Here is a 21,768-nt window from a genome sequence, read left to right on the forward strand (position 1 = left end):
GTGTTGGGCTTCTTTGGTTCTCTATGTTGTCCTCGCCCCATTTGTTTGCAACACTTACCCTCTACCTAAATTCTTTTCTCAACATACGTCACAACACCTTAACTTTTAGTCAAGAGTCTAGGGAAGATACCTCTTGGCAGCAGTACCATCAGCATCAGGGTGATGGTCTGCTCCAGTCCTATGCATCATTGCTTCATAGAAAGAGCAGTAGAGAATTCGTACCTCTTGCTCAAGCTTTCATTCACCTCCCAAACCTGAAGAGACTTTCAACGTTACCTAGAAACTAATAGGGACTTTCACCCCTATTCGAGCATATCCCAACTTCTCCATTTTTACATGCATTGGTCCAAGGAGGTAAACCCATATCAATACCAAGATTTATTCCTGAATCTTCATTTTAGAGCCTGGGCTCTAAACCACTTGCTATAACCTCCTTGCCTATACACTCCATGCCTCGTTTAGAGGATCAACTACAAATCATCCTTTGAGTCTACTGTTAACACAAATTTAGCACAAACAAAGGTTTTTGTCCATAAATATTTCTACTTTCTTGCTTCAGGAGGGTTCCTCACCTCCTGCTTTTCTCTCTTATCAATATCCCTACAATCCCTCAAACTGTACTTTCCAAGCAAACGCAAGTGTTAGAGAGAATTATCTGCTAAACTCTCATTTCACCAGACTCTCTAAGTTACTTTAGAGTAAGACCTCCAAGTTGAAGAAAGAAAACGCATTCAACATCTGATGTGCATCTCTGTGGATATAATCTAAGAGTATGTCTTTTAAGTAAGCAAAGTATTGCTAGTGTATTTATATTGTTAGATACACGTGTTCCCTACCTAGGATGTCAACGGATCAGATTCATATCATATCAGATATACCCTTAATCATATTTGTTTTTTCGGATATTCACATATTCAGATTTGAATTCGGATTCAAATAAAAAAAAGACATATCCGAATCTGAATCCGAAATCCAATTTTACAATCTGAATCCGATCCGAATCTGATTTTTATATTTATATCCGAATTCGAATTCGATTTTTATATTTATATCCAAATCCGAATCCAAATTTTGAACTGGATTTTGCCAATTTTCAAAATTTAATAGCATTAGATATAGGATATTTATCTACAAATGAATCCGATCTGAATCCGTATCCGAATCCAATCAGATATATATGTTTATCTGAATCTGAATCCAAATCCAATCGAATGTCATTTATTACATCCAAATTCGATTTGATTTCTTAATCGGATATTAATTTTTTTTTCGTATCTGATTTTTTTAAATCGGATCGGTTGGATATTCGATTTAAATCAGATATATTGACATCTCTATCCCTACCCAACTAGGTTACAAACCCCAATATGTATCTAAGTTAAAAAAACAAAAACCTTACCCCTATAAAAACCAAACAAAAGCAATGACAAAACCCTCCACCCAACAAAAAGTAAAACTCTAGGCATCCATGTTTAGTGAAAAAAACTTACGACATAAATGTGGTTTGTAGGACAAAAGGGTTCTTCCCCTTTCAGAATTTTTGCTTTATAAATGTTTACATAGGAAACCTTGTAAACCCTCCAAGATGATAAACACCTTATCCGATGTTTGCCTTAGAAAAAAAAATTGTTCATGGCTTTTATAAAAGAAAAGCGAGTGGCGACAAATTTGAATGAACTTCGTCTATTTTATTCTCTCTCTCTCTCTCTATCGTCCTCTCTCCTTATGGCTCTTCTATTTATCTTGTGCTTCCTTGCCCTTTAATCATTAGAAATTGAGTTTGGAAAAGTTTTTGTTTCAACAAAAGAAACAACATTTTTTTTTTGCTCTCTAACACCTTGTCCTTTCCCAAGCTTTTTCCCATGAAATGTCATTTTGGCCTTATAGCATAAATGCACCATCCATGTTTAAAAAATTTGATAGAAAACCAGGCTTTCACAAAATTCGGTATTTACAAAAGATCACTTTTTTCAAAGTGTCATCTAAACACTACCTTAATATGGGGAGCGCAACTGTTATGTGCATTACGAGCTGTGGTGGGTTACGAAAAATCTGTTCCTATAAATGCCCATGAATAAAAAAGTTCACTTATAAAACCTTGTGCTTTTATTTACCTTAGTGCCTTTGAATGTAGACAGTACAATGGTTTTTTGGTAAGTTTACCCAAACCCCCTTGACCACCTTGGAATCCAATGTTATACTTTTTACCAAACTGCCCTTCAATGCTAAAGCTGGGCCCCGGGCCAGGCCGCCCGAGGGTGCCTGGGACCCGACCTGTTAAGGATTAAAATAATATTTTTTTTAATTTTTTTTATTTTAATAATATATATTTATTACTAACAAATATATTTTATATTTACAAAGAATATTTTATAATTTTAAAAAATATTATTTTATTATAACCGAGCAGGGCCGGGTCGGGCCCGGGCCTGGGTTTCAGTCGTTCTCAACCCGACCCGGCCCGGCCCGACGCCCAATGCATTACAATACATTTTTCATGTTTTTAGTTAAATGCCATTGGCACCAATTTTAAGACATCACCACCATCATATTTCCCTTATTGTAAATCATTGAGCTGCTCCGTAGTGAAAAAAATCGATAGATTGCATTGAACAGTCATGTTGCATGGGTGAAAAACAGAATACAAATGGAAGAGGACACATTTTCAAACCGCTGCGTATAATGGCTGCTGATAATTTACAGTGCCACCCACATCGTATTCTAGCAGTGAAGAAAAACGGCGACAACAAGAAAGTTGAATGTTTATCTATCGAAGGTTCTAACAATGAGGAGAACATCTACATAATGAACGATGAACCTGAAAGCAGTCATACACATAAAAATGTTTTGTGGAATGATGAGAATGACACACCTGAAAGAAGGATGGTTCATAGTGAGACCAATGGTGAAAATATATTTTCCCCTTGTGAGAACAATATAAGTGATGGAACTAGAAATGTTGTTGAGTATTACATTTTAGCAATAAGGATGCTATTCAACAATGATGTCGATGCATGCCAGTTTGGCAATGCATATGCTCCATGCTATGATTTTAGTGTAAGAAATTCCATATTGGATAAAAATGTGTGTATTATCGTTATAAAAAAGACAAATATTTGTTTTAACGACGGTTAGAATAAACCAAGTGGAAATCCAGGATTGTGTAAACGAGATACACGATGTAATGTTGTCAAGTGAGAATGGTGAGATGAAGGCTTTAGAATGGGAAACCGAACATGTGTATCATGGCATTTGATCATAATCATGATTTGACATCTCCAACTATGTCTCACTTTATTAAGGCCACATCATAAAATAACACCTTATCGTGTTGAAATTAGTGATTAGCAGACTGTGTTGTCATTGCACTCAGGAATACTTACAATTACTTTGCAAATTTAGATGGTGGTAACTAATATCTTCTTCATGCCTATGGTTTATAGAAACCATTTGGGTAGAAAGAGGGCTGAGGTCATGCGAAATAGTGGAATATGTGCCTTGGTTGAGTACTTGCATAAGAAATCAAATAAGGACCCTCGTTTTCTATGGTGTAATGTACATCGATGAAGATGGATGTGCCACATATGTACTTTAGGCAGACTCGAGGTCAACAGTGAACCATGAATGCTTCCACGATGTCCTAGTTATTACATAAATGTGAAGATTAATACTCATTAGTAGCTATTTTCATAGTTTGTTGGCATGAACTGTGTCTTTTGTGGCACATTTTTGTATGACCAAACTATGGAAGACATTTGTGTAGTTTTTTGAAGCCTTTATATGTAGCAATGAATTTGAAGCATCCTCAAGTTATACAAATAGGCAACAACGATACAATAGTTGATGTGGTGTCTCACATATGGTCAGATGCATATCATCACCTCTGTTTGTGGCACGTTTTCTATAACACAAGAAATAATATAGGCAACATACTTAATGGAAAGAGATACTTCATGAAAGTTTTAGAAAGTGCATACTTCAGTGCAAAGATGATCACACTTTTTGATTTGCATTGGAAGAAACGATTCACGCGTACAACATTGAAGATAATATATGACTGTATATGTTATATAAAGACAAAGAGAAGTGGGCATTGGCATATGAAAGATATTGCTTTTATGCAGATATGATGAGCACAAAGAGAGTTGAGAGTATGCATGTTATACTAAAAAAATCTCTTTACTCATGTTTAACAATCTTTTGCTTGGTATTAGACAAAGCGAGCTTGAAGAAGATGCAAAAGGCTTCAATAAGTATCATGTGACTTGGCCATGAAAATATAGATGCGAACCATGAGATGTGTGTACCCTGAGCATTTAAATGGCTTAAGAAAGAGGTTGTCAAGGCCATGAATTGCAACATGTAAGCAGTTCCATTTCGAAAAGATTACAGACGCCACATAGTGATCATTAGGGAGGAATCTGATGAATCATCAAATGCAGGTGAGCTCAGTCAGCGACACTTTATTCTTCCACCTACATCAAACACGGTAATCATACCACTGAACTAAAAAATGTGATTTGTAGTAATTTGCTGTATTTCTGAAGTAGAAATCTCTTCACTGCATCCAACAACATCAAACTCCATCCACAAAGGACTGAAATTGAGCAAAATCTTTGTTTGGAAGAGTTTGAACATGCTGCTGACCATCATCAACAATTGCAAGCGATTCTAAGTCTAGAGAAGGAGATATCATTTGAGGGGCAATTCTTCAATAAAATGTGTTGCCTATTGTCATACTTGAATAAATTTGCACTCTCGTTTACTTGTATTAATTTTACGCTTATACACTTGTTCATGTGCAACTTAATCACTCGTTTTCAAATAGTAATCATGCAATATTACCATGCATTTTGTTGGTTATAACGTTTAAAAGGAAAGATTAAGTGACTCGCTATGCTTTTCCCCACAAAAGCCAAGATTGATAGAACGACAACAAGAAAATTTGAGCATTTTATTACTAAATTGGCATCTTAAAAGGATGTTCATTTTGTTTGAAATCAACTTTGCATTTACCCCTGCAAAACGAACAAATGTATATATTAAACAAGACAATATCCAAACAAATGAGACCACCAAAGTTGAGAAGAAAGGTCAGAAGCATAGTCACTTGCGCAGGGAGCTGATTTGTCTTGTCCGTAGAATTCTGCAATACATTACTCTATGAACAAATGAGACCACCAAAGTTGAGAAGAAAGGTCAGAAGCATAGTCACTTGCGCAGGGAGCTGATTTTTTTGTTGGAGGAGATGAGTGCAAGCACTGTCAACTGAAGAGAGAGCGTATAATCTCTTCATCACCAATGCCATACTCTTCAAGCGAAGATCGGGAATAGAGATGCCAACCCTCTTAAGGAGGGGACAAATAGAAGACCAAGGGACATGGTGATGCTTAGATGCGACCGTGAGATGGTCATTCCAAAAGAACTTTTGCAAGCAAAAATTTCTGGTTTTGACAACTTTGACTACTGGCATAAGCACCTCCAACGCCAAATGCATAGGACTAGTAGACAAGACATGCTTAATAAGAGTCAAGTGGATTGCCATAAATAAGTGCTTACCTTGCCAACTGTGAAGCGATTATTTAATACCATCCATAGGAAGGGCCCAGTCTATCGAATAGATGGGTTCGAGTTTGAGAGGGAGGCCCAAACAAGCAATTGGAAGGTTGGAAATGGGGCAGTTGAAAAGTGGTCAAGCAGTAGTGTGAAGGGGATCAATAACATTGAAAATGTAATGGGTACATAACATCATTAATGTGAAGGTTAATGGGTACTTAGTCTCATTAATGTGAAGGGCCGATAACATAGAGTTAGCCATCAACTCTCCAAACCCTGGCTCTTGAAGCAAAATTTGCTCAAAACAAAACATCTACATGGGTTGACACCCTAGACCCCAGAGGCGGAGCCAAAAAATTTTCATGAGGCGGGTTAAATTAAAGTTTCTAAATTTTGATTAGAGCCAAATTATCATTTTTCAAATTTTTTATATAAAACAAGTAAAATTTTTTAGATTTTACATGATGACTATTCAGCTGTAAGGTACATCCCAGAAGCTTCCAAAGCAATTGATAACACCCAACTAAGAAAGAAAGAAAGAAAAGATAGGGAAGTGCCACACGATGGAGGGCTCGGGGAGGGGAGGGAAAGCGGGGGAGATAACACCAGGCGCCGTGAAAGAGATGGAGAGCCTTAAAGAAAAGAAAAAGAGAGGATGGGTGAAAAAAGAGAGACAAGAGAAAAGGCACGTCAAGAGCTCCACCGACAAAAAACAAGAAGAGAAGAGAGAGAGAGAGAGAGAGAGAGAGAGAATGAAGAAAAGCCATCACAGCCTAAAAAGTCCGTGGTAACCACCAGGGTGGAAGAAACAGGTTCTGAAGAGGCACCAAACGGAATAATAGAAGAAATGTGTCCTCTGGAAAGTAGAGCGAACCACCAAAGTGTCGGAATAAAGAGGCAACAAGAGAGTCATGCAGCGACACAGGCACAACAAGCTGAGAAGGCGACTGACGTCCGTAAATCGAACGGTGACACAAACGAATAAGTCAAGAGGCCTCAGAAAGCTGTTGGAAAGTGGGCGCTCACCGGAGAGAGAGAGAGAGAGAGGTCGTTACAAGGAGAGAAGCACTCTCACACGTAGGTAGTGCTCAAATATTTCAAAACTGACAGGTTTGAAGTTCTTACAAGAGCATTACATGAAATAAATATGTGATGTTAATTACAAGAAAATAAGTTAAAAACTTAAGGACGTGAATCGTTGCTATTCAAATGTTTTCTATTTTGCTTATTTTTGAATCATCCGTAAAATCCCACCATGTGCTCCTCCGTAAAAAAAGAGTAGAGACAATAGAAACTAGCGTGTTGGAGGGTCAAATACGGAAAATGGATCACACGACATGACCAAATCAATTCATATAACTAATCACGGCCAACAAAGCATGCCAAGATTTTGCGTCAGCCTACTTTATCTCAAGCACATACAAAGGGCAGCAACACTTTTGTACAAAGCACTCAAGTATGTAGGCACCTGTTCTGTTTGAGTAGATCATATCATACGCACACAACTTGATACGCATACAACTTGATACAGAAACGAATTGACAAGCATATAGCGTAACTTTGCCTATCTGTGTGCAATTTTGGCACCAAAAAATAGGACAAAAAAATAAGGAAAACAAAGAAGCAATGAGATGAAAAGGAAGGTGGCAATTCAGAAATTCTTGCTCCAGCAACACAAATCACAAGGCTTCATAATTCATTATTTACCTGAAAGGACAAAATAAAAAAACAATAAAAAATCATTTTTCTCCAAATTTTGATGCTAATGAATGCCTAGAGGGTCAAAATGAATTCTTACGCTCGAGTTCTTCATTTTTGTTCAATAACTTTGACTTCATCAGAAATTTGGCATCCATCAGAGCTATGAGGTAAACTATGCTTCCTTTCAGCCTGTAGAGACCGGCACAGTGACTCAAGCTTTTCCTTTTGATTCTTCATTTTCTCCATTTGTTTCTTCATAGCCTCACGCTTGTTAACACAAGCAATATTTTTAGCAACAATGAAAACAGATGACTTTGAAGTACCATTTGCAAGTAAATTTCCACTAAACTATCAGTTCTAAGGAATCAGAAATTGAAGGTTGTGTGGAAAATGCAGCAAACAAGCTCGTTATTGTTATTTTAACGTCAGTAAGTATAGCCTATTCAAGATGAATGGTACACAACATCACTTTTTAAGGACAAAGCATTTCATCTCTTACCTCATCAACAAGCTTTATGAGTGTAAAATCTGACTTTTCACATTTGCTTTTGAGGAAAGTGTTTTCCTTCTTTAGTTCCTTGACGGATTTGGCCATCTTGTAATGTTCAATGTCAAGAGAGAAAAAAGTCTTAGGCACAAGAACATAGAATACAATCTAACACATAAATAGGGACGGACCTTTACATTAAGCACGGCTATTAACCAAAAACAGAAATATACCTTCTCCATTTCTTGCTTAAACGTTTCAAAGACTTCATTACTTTTAGATAATGCCTCCTGCACGAAGGTAAATTGTTAGAGAACATGTCATACCAAGGAACCTATAGTCTTATAGAAAACCCACAAAACTTGAAAACAAATCATGTTTTAAAACAAATCACCATTTCAATTACAAACCAATTTAGTTATTTTCTGATTACAAATATTATGAGAAAGCATGTGGTATGGTATCCACTAAAAATATGATGGAACATGATGGTGAAGTATAAGGGTTCGAGCAACATTAAGAAGATGTTGGTGCTTTCTTTCAGTATAAGGGAGGTATGGGCACATGTGAACTGAGGACAAATTCTATAATCTTTGTAAACTTACATCAATGAAGCATATTTAAATTTGAGAGAATTGTCAGTGCAAACACACTTGACCAAGAACCAAACTGAGTTTTTATTTCAAAATGAAAGCATTGGAAATACAAACCACTTTTGACCTTTCTTTTAGCAAGAATACCCAGGACTCTATAGAATAGTCATCAACAAAAACTAAATAATAACAAAGCTTAGACTGACTAGGGACTTGGTCCCCATACGTACACATGAATAAGGTCAAAGAGACTCTGACTCGAAGGAAACATGCTGCGAGAATTATTCCCAAGCTTACAAACTTCATGCTTGAAGAAAACTGAAGAAGGAATATGAGGAAACAATGACAAGGTGTAGACAAGGAGGGGTGGCCAAGCCTAAGGTGCCACTACAAAGTAATAGTACTCGACTCGATGAATGATGCAGCGATTCCAATTGGTCGAGATACAAAATAAATGTCTCCTTCCTCATCGCCTCCATCAATCATCTTCCTGGTCGATAAGTTCCAGAAAATACAAGAACCAGGGTTAAAAATAACCCTACAATTTAATTCCTCAGTAAGCTAATAGACAGATAAAATATTCCTGAGAAACTCTGGGGTAAAGAATCCGGTTAATGTGCAAACTAGGAGATGTCTGAACTATCCCCTAGTCCCATAATAGGAGACATCCTCCCATTTGCTAACCAGACATGTGGAGGCTGAAGAAACATCTACACAAGAATGTGTTCATACTCTACACGATTGATGCTAAGGGTAAACGTGTCTGCTAAAGATGTTGGAATATGCTCAACTATGGGAGTAGTAATCTGAGCCACACCTATGGAGAAGCTATTTGGATTGTAGCTTTGCCAAGCGAGGAAGCAGATGAAGAAGGTGAGCAACCATGCTTGTTCCAACACCTATCCTCCAAATATCCCTGCCTACAATAGAATGTGCATTGAAATTTTCCACTGCCTATAGACCCTCTACAGCCACCTCAACCATGAGATGATGTGAAAAATCCATGTCCACAATGCCCAGTAGTTACCAATGCTGAGGCAGAAGTATTATTGGATGGCTGAGGAAGGGTGACTACAAGACGGCCAAGCCTATTATAGGCTTTGGCAAGCTTAGGGATCTCCACACCTATAAACATCTGCACCTTGGCGACTGCGTATTCTAGAAACAACCCACATAAGAACCTGACTACCATAGCCTGCTGCAATGTGTTTTATAACATACTTTGTGTTGCAGCGGAGAAGAAGAGAGTGAGAGAGAGAAGCTGCCGTGAGATTGAACCTTCAGAACCTTTCCTTACGATAACCCTCATCTCTCTTATAAAAGAGATTAGGGTAAAAAGGGATTTACAAAATAACTCAATGGAAAATAAGGAAAATATTAAAGAGATCTTATAACTCTTTAATATTACAAGGAACCTCCTAAAACATAAAACTTTTCTTGTTCAACACTTTGCACGGGGTCGAACTGCATTCAACCTCTCATAAGCAAGACTTGACTAATAGAAGTATTGAGCAAGGTCTTGGGTTCCATGTTGGAGTTGAAAAATCTTCTGCTTTACCTATAAAATTTTGCTCACATTCTTATCTTGAGAGTATGTAATTCTCATATATGTCTAGCTGTAGTATAGTAACATAAGCTACTAGCAAGGTGGGGTTGAACATTGTTCATAATCCAACCTATGACAATATTGTTATCCTCCTTCCAAGTAGTATATTTTCCCACCTTGTTATCAGGTCCATCATTTTCAATAATATGAACTTTTTGGTGTCTAACCACTGACATCATAAAGGTACAGGGCCATATCTTGTAATTGGTGTCATCTAGTTCAACATTCGACCCATAAGAAGAGGGATTAGAAAAATCTTTATATTCTGACACAGAGTCAGACACTTAAGTGTCACCCATATTCTTGTCTTCAGCCATGAATCCTACCAACACTAAAAGCGATGCTATCCAACAAAGAAGAGGACTACGAGTAGAGAAAAGTGAACAGTAGCAACTCCAAGACAAGAGACTACAACCACCTCATTAGATTAAAAAAAAAAAACTCATCCGGCAGTGGACGTTGACCAGCTGATTTCAATTTATAGATGGAAATCATTTGGGTCATCAAGTCCAAGTTATCAGAAGATGGAGATTAAGTTGCAAATATAGAAGCCAAATTGCATTTTCAAGAGTTCAAAATACTCTTCAAGGGAAGAGAGAGAGAGAGGAGTTCCGTAAAGGAAACCCCTTGTCTCATTTGAGGTGTATTTTGGACTCTTAAAAGAAACAACTTAACTTTTATATTTGCAACTTAGTCTCCACCATCTGATCTCCTTGGAATCAATGACCCAACTGATTCCTATCAAATCTGGCATACAACGGTCTCGTAGCAACCTGTTTTCCTATACACACATGCACACACACACACACATATATATAGGTAATTGGATTGTTTACAACCCTCCTAGCAAAAAAAATTGATGAGGATAAAAGACACCATATTGTAACTTGAAGAAAGGTAAATAAATCATTCCCTGCCCTTGAAAACAATGGTGCTTTTTGTGACATCATAGGGATTACTTTGCATTGCAAATACTATACAATTCACATGCAAAAAAGGTCAACTTAGTATAACCAAACGGACCAAGATGAAAGAATGTGGATGGCAATGATATAATATCTTCCATCAAGTCTAGTGGGCTTTGGCTTGCAACATTAGAAAATATATAGTAGAAGCACCCATAGCACCCTTAAGGTCCCAAACCATTACAACAAAATACATATACTTGCAAATATAGCCTAAAGATGGAAAAGATAAAGTTACTAGGGCTCCTCCCTCTCTTTCGCTCTCTCTCTCTCAGTGTGGCTATTGAGCATTCCAGTTATTTGAGTTGTCCCAATAGTGAGATATCATGATTTATCCATCTATATATATATATGCAGACACACACGTGTTTGTATGGAAGCTGGAGTACATCAATACAATACACTCCAGCTGTTAATTCATAATGGACAAACTATTTTCTCAAATGTAATTTTGATCTTTGAAAACTTAACAATCATCTCATAATTGTGTTTACGACTTAAAAGATCAATGTCTGAGATTTCTTCTTTGTAAAATATAAATGTCCATGGGAAAAAACACAAACTTTGGCTAGCAAGACAGTATTTATTGACGTGAAAGACAGGTAGGCTGCATTTCACTTGAGCTTAGAGAATCTGTTCCCTAAACCAATGTTAAAAAAGGTGCCATATTGCATATCGGTCAGGCCAACCTATAGACCATATCATGATGTATCGTAAAATTCTTTTTTAATTTATTAAAATAAAAACTAGAAAGAATAGAAAAAAACTCTGGAAAATTTAAGAAAATCATGTTATACATAAAAAACTCATCACACATAATGAACAATCATGGTCCATCATTCATAAGCCATAATATGTTAAGAAAACATTAAAATTAACTTAATAAGTTTAAAAGTGCATCACGCCACAACATAAAATTGATCACTGCCAAATGAGAATTGAAAATATGTTTATAAATGTAGAATAATAGATAATGTAGAAGAGAAGAGAACACACAGATTTAACGTGGAAAACCCCTCAAAAACAGAGGGAAAAAACCACGATTGAGGAGGACGAACAGCGCTCACTCGCAGCCGTTCACACCATCAATAATTTTTCCACTGACTGTTAAATTGGGGTAAACAACAACTTAAGTCTTAAGTGTACGACAATCACCAACACTTAAGGAATGGACGAGTCAGGTCTGGACCCACGACCCATCCAGATACATGCTCGTCAACAATAATTATCATCAATCAATGTGATGATCATCATCTTCTTCATCGACAGACTGTTTTCTCTCTCAAATCATTGATTTATCATTCAAATCGACTATTTCTCTGAAAAACCCACAAAGACCTTCGTCCCATCCCTTATCCAAGCTCCTAGAAGTCATAGGTACCTCAGAAAAAAGGCCTAAAATTTATTTAACTGATCTCAACCATTTGTATGCAATCATCTTCGACAATTTAGTGGTGAACATGTACTGCACTATGCCACTATGTCTTCCTAACAACACAACACAGACCAATGGACAGATATGTACTTGTGTATGCATGTATACACATACCTGAAACTGCTGAAACTTTTCTCCATCAGACGCTAGTTGCATTCTTAGATTCTTTTCAGTTTCCAACAGTTGTGATACCTGCTCCGTGTACACTTTCATCATGGCTTGCTCTTGAGAAGACCTCTCCTGTTGTTGCTGAAGCTTAAGCTCAGCCAGCTGAAGCTCAAGTATCTTCTTCTTCAACTGCAGTTCAAATTTAAGTCTAAAAGATTACCAAGACACTTACTTTTCAAAAATAAAAATATCAGTTTTTAAAAGAACAAGGGAAAGTAAAAAACCAGAAAGCCTAATCTGGTTTTGCAACCAAATAGGCCCTTAGTGTAATTCACTTCTGCATCTTGTCAAACCAAAGAATTAACTATTAAGATTTAAGACCTCTGGAACATCCATAGAATTTAGACAGGTCAAACAAATTATACCTGTTGTTTGAACTCCTCCTCAGCTATTGCAAATTGTTCCGTAAGATGCTTTAACTTGTTTCTCAACCTGGAATGTAAAAGGTTATTTTCACCTACGTGATATCAGAAACAAAAAGTTTCCCAGAAAAGGAAATGTGAGGGCTTGAGAAAGACATGATCTAAACGGTGATCAAACAATGCTGAACATGATAACTGGTAATTACAACAATTAAATCCTTTAGCAAGACAGGAACAACACTCAGGAGGCTTAATACAATAAGTATACATCGATGGATAAATACTGTGTAACTGTAGTTTAGCACCATTATTTTACTATTTCACAGAAATCAAAACAGAATGATCTAATACTTTTTCAAACTCCTTACTTATTGGAGCATGTGTAATGAAAATAAAATGTTAAGAGATGCCACGACTGAAATTGGAAATTGCTTAGTATACTCTGAACAAACTCACCTTTTTGACCTCCTTACCTCAAAATTTAGTTAGTCATATGGTGAAACAGGAACCTTTTATAGTCACACATTTGGATTTCTGTTACCTCTTGAGGTTGCAGGACAATTATTAGTCCTTTTTGTCCTTGATTAAAATTTTTTGTTTTTCTTTGTCTACCTCAAACTATTCCTGTGAACATTTTATTCCACACGAACTCAAAAAACTAGTACTCTTCATCCTTGATTTCTCTGCCCTGCTTACCTTCAAAGCACTGGAAAATGACATCTCCAGTTCCTATAAGACAAACCTTTCTCATTAAGATTAGGAAACTTTTGGATGCAAGGATGAATCAATCTCAATAGCCATCAACTTCACGTGATATTCATGTTATCACATTATGCTGACATGAGACTCATGCAAAGATCATCAAGATTAAGCGATGAGAAAGGAAAAGAAAAATCTTTCAAGATTCTTGGAAACGAAAGTTGGAGGATGGACTCATCACTCATCCATACGCAAACAAGTCCGAACTCAGGAGCCCATGACTTGATTGTGTATAGTGATGCCGATTGGGCAGGTGATCCTGATGAATGAAGATCAGTCTCAGGATACAATGTCTTTACAGGAAGAAACTTGGTGTCGTGGAGTAGTAAGTGATAGAAATGTAGCACCAATATCTGTAACCCGAAAACAGCACTCACGCAGGAAGATAGAGAGAGAGAGAGAGAGAGAGAGAGAGAATGAAAACAAGAAGAAACTGAGGAGAAGAAGCCGTAGCCAAAATGGTTTGCACGGCCTCTATTTATAATCTCATTTTCAGAATTCTAAGAGTCTCCAATCGTAGAATCCTAGGAGATTTCACAAGCTCCAAGGACATTAATTACATCATAGAAACCTAAGAGACTTCACATATTACAAGGATATTAACTACAACATAGAATCCTAGGAGACTTCCCATATAACAAGGATATTAACTATAACATAGAATCCTAGGAGACTCTTCACATGTTACAAGGACATTAAATATTTTAACACATTCTACAAGGAGGTGGAATCCTAAGAGACTCCTCTTCAACGTGCTGGTGAAGGATTTATATTTTAACACCCTCCCTCAAGTTGTGCATGGTTTTGCACCATGTACAACTTGCCTTTTAGAAACCAGAATCGTTCCTTTGTTAATCCTTTTGTAAATAAGTCTGCAACTTGTTCATCTGTACGAACATAAATAGGCTGAATTTCCTTGTCTTCCACCTTTTGTCTAACAAAGTGTTGATCAATCTCAATGTGCTTTGTTCGACCATGTTGTACGGGATTAAAGGCAATGTTAATAGCGCTTTGATTATCGCACATTAACATTGATGTTTTAATCTTTTCTCCAATGTCTTCTAGCAAATGTCTAACCCATGTAACTTCAGCAGTACCTGCAGCCATGCATCTGTATTCAGCTTCAGTGCTGGATCTTGCTACTGCCTTTTGCTTTCGACAACTCCAAGACACAAGATTACGTCCAATGAAAATACAAAAACCAGAAATGGACTTTCTTTGATCGGGATCTCCAGCCCAATCTGCATCTGTGAATGTCATAAGTTGATGTCCAGTAGTTATATTTTCACTCTTACCATAAACTAAGCCATCTCCTGCTGTCCCTTTAAGATATCTTAATATTCTTTTGACAGCATCCATGTGAGTATCTCTAGGTGCATGCATAAATTGGGATACTTGATTCACAGCATATATAATATCTGGTCTAGTAAATGTAAGATATTGAAGTGCCCCAACAATACTTCGATATTGCGTAGGATCTTCATATAACTCCCCATCTTGAGCACTTAGTCTTTGATTTAGAACACTAGGAGTTCCAACAGGCTTACAATCAGACATACCTGACTTTTTCAACAAATCCAACGTGTATTTCTGTTGTGTCAATGTGAGGCGATTATTGTGCCTATCAATCTCCACTCCAAGAAAGAATCGTAAATCACCAAGCTCTTTCATTTTGAAGTTTTGCATCATCAAAACTTTAGCTTCTTCTATGTGTTTTTCTGAATTGCCTGTGATAACAATATCATCAACATATATAAGAAGTAAAGTAAATATGTTTTCCTAAATGAAAAGAGAGTGATCTAGAGGACATCTCCGAAAACCACATTCTTGAATCTTGCAAGAGAAACTGTCAGGCCTGTTTAAGTCCATAAATAGATTTTCTTAGTTTGCAAACCCATGCATGAGTGTAACGCGCGTTGGTTCGACGGGTCGGGTCGAGTTAGGGTCCAGACCCGGACCCGACCCCCACTCGCGTAAGGGCCCGACGCGAGGCCCTTCTCCCTCGCCTTTCCCTTCCTTCTTCGTCGTCTCCGGTGGTCTCCTGTGGCAACGCAGAGGGAGGAGAGTGACGGTCGGGTGGTGGTGGCTGGAACGGCGACGGCGACGGAGGTGGCAGCGGCTTGGTAAACCCTCTCTCTCTCGTGCGATTTTTCTTTCTCTGCCACTCATGCCCTTTTTTTTCTTTCTCTCTGCCGCACGTCCCCTCTTTCCGCTGGTTCTCTACCGCTCGACCCTCTTCTCACTCACCCGCACTCCCCCACCTGCTCTTCTCTCTCTTCTCACCCCACGGCCGTTTTCCCCCTTGACCGAACCCCTCCTCTCTCTCTCAGCGTCCCTTTTCTTTGTTTATTTCAGTTTTTTTTTCCCACTACTACCGTGGGTCTTTCCTAGCAACAGAGTTTGTGTTAAACTTTTTGGGCGTTTGGGGTTGGTTTGCAGTTTAGGGGACGTTTTTCCCCTCTTACCTGCTAGTAGGGTGTGTAGTGTACAGCGATAGCAAGCAATCTCGAGCATTGGCACTTGATCGGACGTGTGAAGTGGTTGCTAGAAGGGTTGTAGCAGTTTGGACGCTTGTTTTGGGGTGAGCAATACCTAATCAAGCTCAAAATGATGAGTATTTATCTTTTAGAGCATGTATAATTATGGTTCGAGCATGCTAGAGCTTAGAATTGATGATTTTGGGACGCATGTTAGTAATTTTGTTTTTGGGGGAAACTTAGGATTTGCGTTGGAAAGTGATGATTCATGTACTTAATGATCGTTTTAGCATGATGGATTAATTTTCGAAGCTTTAGGGAAGCATGGTAGAGATTGTGAGGTTGTGGGGAAGATTTAGAACCGTCTTAGGGAGTGTAGCGCAGACTTCGGTAAACAGGTGTATCATGAAGTTATTTAGGGATATATGCATATTGGGATGTGACTTGAGGTTGATGCCTTACTTAAAGAACGTTATTGAGAAAGGAATTAGTGATGGTTTGATTGATGGTTGAAGGCTTTGATTATTCGAGGCGACGTCAAGACGTAAAGGAGGAGGCCTATTGGAGAGCTTGTTGGTCGACACTACCTGTCGATACCCTCTTGAGGCGATGACACGTGCCTCAAGGATTTTATTTTTTGTATCTGTTCGTTTTTGTTTGATTGGTGTAGGTATCTAGTAGAAACCTTATTCTTGTTTATGTTTGCAGGTGCACCGGGCTCATCCCGTCGACCTTGAGTTCGAAGCTTGAGGCATTTTGAAGAATTTGGTGAGCGCGCCACAGGTATGGCAACTTTCCAGGCAAATTCCTGCCTGGGGCAATTGTGTGATTGGGTGCTCCTAGGATTTGATCCTAGGATTGTGATGTTAATTGATTGACTGTTTTGTGATTGAGTATGTGTATGTTGCTTACATGATATGAATGGGTTAGAAAGATTATCAGTCATTCGATTTAAAAATGTTACGCATTGGCATGTGCATGCTAGAATTGATATCTGTTTAGGACAGATGAGGTGGGGTATCGAGTCGAGTGTCTCCTCGACCCCAATTGTGCATTAGAAAGCATCATAGAATGATAACTGCATAGGACAGCTACGAGCCAACCGCAGATCGAGACTACTCTCTGTGGATTGGCTAAGTTTTTCGAAGAGGTGATTGACATGATTTATGTGAGGATTGATGTGATGATTGATATGAATGTGTATGTTGTTGCATATGCATTGCCATGGGCAATGATGCAAATGGATGTTTTGGAGGGTAGTTGTACCCGTATGGTATGACGGCTAGCAATGACTGTTACTGTATGTATAGACCTCATGTGGAGGTAATCGGAGGTGTGGGTGCACTCGGGAAGTGTGCTAACCTCGTGTGCTAGCCAGTCATCTTGTGAATGTGTAACTATAATGATAAGAATGAATAACTAAGAGATGAGAGGCCAGTGGGATGTGGCTATGTGTTTGGGAGACGTCCCCCTTGATTGCCACTGGTCTCGCCTGTCAGAGCGCAGGCGGTGCAAGGCCCCAGGGTTCTGTTGTGTGTTGTGCTTGGAGCGTTGGGCTCCTGCCTTCCCAACCTGGGTGTCCTAGGGAAGACTGAGTATCTCACCTTGGACTTCACACATCCAGGGATGAGTGCTCTACCGCTGCAGCGGGTGAAATGGATCCATACTGTTATGGGCCACCACGGGGGTTGTCTCTCGGCTGTAGGCCGCCCGCGGTGTGCACGTGCCTGTGTTGCACCCACAGGAACTGTTAATGCACTAAAGTTAATGAAAATGCAATGTGTTTGACAAAATGCATGTGACTGACGTATATGTGATTGATATGAATGCAAGTGTTATGTTTAAGCATGCTTCGCATGTGACTGATGTTGTGTTAGTGTGGCCATCAAGTGGCTTTTACGTGTCGCACTCAGACGCGACATGACGATAGATGGGTTGATATTTGTCCCTTTATTTGAGCCTTACTTGAGAGGGTTTGGCATTTTCCTGGCTTGTTGCCATACTGCGAAGGCTGAGCCTTCAGTTGTTTTCTTTTTCAGGTTTTGGCGGACCCGGGGCAACAGGTTGAGCGGATGACTTCACTCACGTCCTACTGGGGTGGTTTTGGGATTGTCGTTTGTAGTGCCGGCGCGTCATGTTTTGGGATTATTGATGTCTTTTTTTTTGTTAGGCATCAATGTTATTGATTTTGGGGCTTTTTGGTCATGCACATAGATGTGAATTTGTAGGAAACAAAATGGTTATATCAATGAAAGTTCGCCCCATTGTTTTGTATTGCTTGGCTCATCGTCAATTTGAATTGTTTGGTAGTCACACCTCGATGCTTTATGTTTTGAGAAAAAAAAAAAATAGTTTGAGGGTTAAAAGGTCGGGGTGTGACAATGAGAGTCTCCTTTCGTGTATCCTGGAGGTTGTTCCATATATACTTCCTCCCTTAAATCACCATGAAGAAAAGCATTCTTCACGCCCATTTGATGTAGTCTCCATCCATATTCAACTGCCAATGATATAATCACGCGAATTGTTCCCATTTTGATCACAGGGCTGAATGTCTCATCATAATCTTCTCCATATTGTTGTGTAAACCCTTTTGCTACTAACCTTGCTTTGTGTCTTTCTATGCTGCCGTCAGGTTTGTATTTAATTTTGTATACCCATTTGGAGCCCACTACGTTCTTTTCATGTGGCCTCGGAACGATCTCCCATGTTCCACATTCATGCAAGGCATCCATTTCTTCTTTCATAGCCTTTCTCCAATGATGTGATTTTGATGCTTGATCAAATGAAGTAGGTTCTTCCTCCTTGCCAACTTTTGCCATGAATAACTGAAAATCAAGTGATAAAGAATCATAGCTAACCCACCTGTGAATGGGATGACGAATGCGTTGGGATCTTCTAAGGTGGGGCATGTTGTCTTCTTCACTGTGAGCATCTCTGTCCCTTAGTCGTCGACTGTAGATAAGACCCGAATACCGATGTGCATCGTTGCTCTGTTCATTATTGTTTTCGTGATGACTTGATGACTGTTGGATCTTCTTGATTTTCACTTTGAGCCATATCCGACGGTTGTATTGCTCTCTCTGAATCTTCACTTTGAGGCACATCATTTTCTATAACAGGATCTGCATTGAATAACTGTGTACTGGTCCAGGGATCATAAGATTCAATGGTCATAGGCATTTCATTTGTATTATCAAAACTATGTTCATAAAAAATGACATTTCTTGAAGTTTTGATACGTTTAGTTGTTGGATCATAGCATCGAAAACCTTTATATTCATCAGCATATCCAACGAATCTACATTGAATAGCTTTGTCTTGAAACTTGTTCCTCAAGGCAGCATCAACGTGAACATAGCATACACAACCAAAAACCTTCAAGTTCTTGTAATCAGGTTGTTTGCCTAAGAGTGTAAAATATGGCGATTTAGACATCAAGAGTGTCATAGGCAAACAATTTATTATGTATACAGCAATATGGAAGGCTTCAGTCCACAAGGAAATGGGCACATTAGTATCATGCATCATGCTCATGGCGCTTTCAACTATATGTCGATGTTTCCGCTCAACTACACCATTTTGTTGTGGTGTGTAAGGGCAGGAAATTTGTCTAGTTATCCCTTTTTCACGTAGAAATTCAATAAAATCAAGCGAGGAATATTCTCCCCCTCCATCACATTGAAAATGCACCACATTGGATGAAAATTTAGTTTGAATCATGGCATAGAAGTTTCGAAATATGTGAGGTACTTCTGATTTGTGTTTCATGAAGTAAATCCAGGTGAAACGTGAGTAAGAGTCAATGAATAAGACATAATATCTTGACCCAGACATAGAATCAATAGGGGCTGGCCCCCATACATCAGAAAAAATAGTTTCAAAAGGTTTGGAAGCCCTTTGATTTATATTATGGAAAGGTAAAACATGACTCTTACAAAGTCCACAACTTGAACATTTTTTGACACTTGAAGTAAGAGGTAAACTTGATCTTGGAATGAGACTATCTGTGACAAGTTTTTCAATGAAATGTCGACCACAGTTTCCTAGCCGACTATGCCACAAATCAGACTCCAAAAATTGGTTAGGGCCCCTTACTTTTGATTGAAAATGGCAAGAACTTGGCACTGATGACGCATTATGAGAAAGAGAAAATGTCTTCAATCCTATATCAAAAGTGGATGAATCCTTGGGTAGACATTCCTTGAGGACGTACATATTCCCTTGACGCTCCCCTCTAGCGAACATTTTCTTCGTTTGGAGGTCCTTGACATAGACAGAAGAAGGTGTGAATTCAACAGAAGAGCTTGTATCATCAATGAGTTTAGAAATGGATATGATGTTCTTTTTGATATTGGGAGCAAGAACAACATTAGACAGTGATAGAGACGAGGATGACAATGGAATATGTGCATTTCCAATATGTGTAATAGGATGAGATTTTCCATCACCTGTTATAATGCAACTTCTACCGTAATGAGGGGATAAGTTAGTCAATTTACCTGCATTTCCTGTCACATGGGTAGCTGCACCTGAATCCAAGAACCATTCTCCCTGCTCATTTTGCTTTATAGTCATCTTTGAGAATGCGGCCATCAATAGCTGTTGCATATCTTCAGCGGTGGATTTAGAACTTTGTCCTCCTTGTTTATAATCATGTCTTACCCCTTTGTTTTTATTTTGAGGATTAAACCAACATTGTGCCTTCATGTGTCCTTTCTTGTTGCACTGAAAACAAATTGGTATTTTTCTTGAAGTATCCAAAGGAGACATACCTTGGTTATGTGGTGTTGGTAGAATGCCATGACCACCATGGTTGGAGTTCCCATGGCTCTTACCAAACTTTACATTCATAGCCAACACATTTTGGGAGTTCCCTTGATCAGTCCTTTCAATGACTATTTTCATATTCATTTCATGTTGGAGAAGTTTACCTTGTAGTTCGTTGAAGGAAGGCAGAACAGGAAGGACCTCAAGAGCTGTAATAAAAGCATGATAATCATGCCCAAGTCCATTCAAGGTTTGCTGCACCTTTTCCTTATCAGAAATGTTATTCCCTGAGGCAGCAAGTTGGTCTGCGACGGCCTTAATACGCCCCAAATAATCCATGATAGACGTTGAACCTTTGCTCAAATTCTGAAATTCTTTCTTTAAGTACATAATTCGAGCTTCTGATATTTGGGAAAAGGTATCAGCAAGGGTTTCCCATAATTCTTCTGCAGTACAATCATCAGAAACTGAAAGTAACACTTGTTGAGATAAAGTGGACAAAATATACGCAACCAGACTTTGATCACGTCTCATCCACATAGCATGTTCAGGATTGTTGTCTTCATGAACAGCAATAACTTCTCCTGCCTCATTTTTTATTTCCTGTAAGACGGATATTGGTGGAGCCTTTGTTGAACCATCGAGATGTCCAAAGAGGCCTTGACTTCTTATGAAAGGCATGATTTGCCTTTTCCAGATCAGATAATTCTCATGGTTGAGTTTTTCGGTAATAAGGTGAGGAAGAAAACTTGAGGACATGCCAGAATGCGAAAGGTTTTCCATGACAGCAGAAAGGAATGGTATATAGGTAGAAGATGAGAGGGAAAGAAGACACGATATAACAAGATGTGTCCTTGGTAAGCAAGAAGAAAAAGGAACAAGAATTGCGCAA

The 21,768-nt window shown here is 38.6% G+C and overlaps 1 protein-coding gene across 3 annotated transcripts in view; it reads right to left on the minus strand.

Moving 5' to 3' along the window:
• Positions 1 to 6,894: 6,894 nt before the first annotated feature.
• Positions 6,895 to 21,768, minus strand: part of LOC116255073 (uncharacterized) — a 43,281-nt gene continuing 28,407 nt past the window's right edge. For all 3 annotated transcript variants that reach the window (XM_031630818.2, XM_031630815.2, XM_031630816.2), the window contains 6 exons: positions 12,877 to 12,943; positions 12,458 to 12,640; positions 7,978 to 8,034; positions 7,757 to 7,852; positions 7,355 to 7,524; positions 6,895 to 7,263 (listed from right to left, as the gene is read on the minus strand). In XM_031630818.2, the coding sequence (XP_031486678.1) occupies positions 7,366 to 7,524; positions 7,757 to 7,852; positions 7,978 to 8,034; positions 12,458 to 12,640; positions 12,877 to 12,943 (562 nt within the window). In that variant the 3' untranslated portion in view covers positions 6,895 to 7,263; positions 7,355 to 7,365. The remainder of the gene's footprint in view (positions 7,264 to 7,354; positions 7,525 to 7,756; positions 7,853 to 7,977; positions 8,035 to 12,457; positions 12,641 to 12,876; positions 12,944 to 21,768) is intronic.

This window comes from Nymphaea colorata, chromosome 5 (genome assembly GCF_008831285.2).
Source record: "Nymphaea colorata isolate Beijing-Zhang1983 chromosome 5, ASM883128v2, whole genome shotgun sequence".
Lineage (NCBI taxonomy): Eukaryota > Viridiplantae > Streptophyta > Magnoliopsida > Nymphaeales > Nymphaeaceae > Nymphaea > Nymphaea colorata.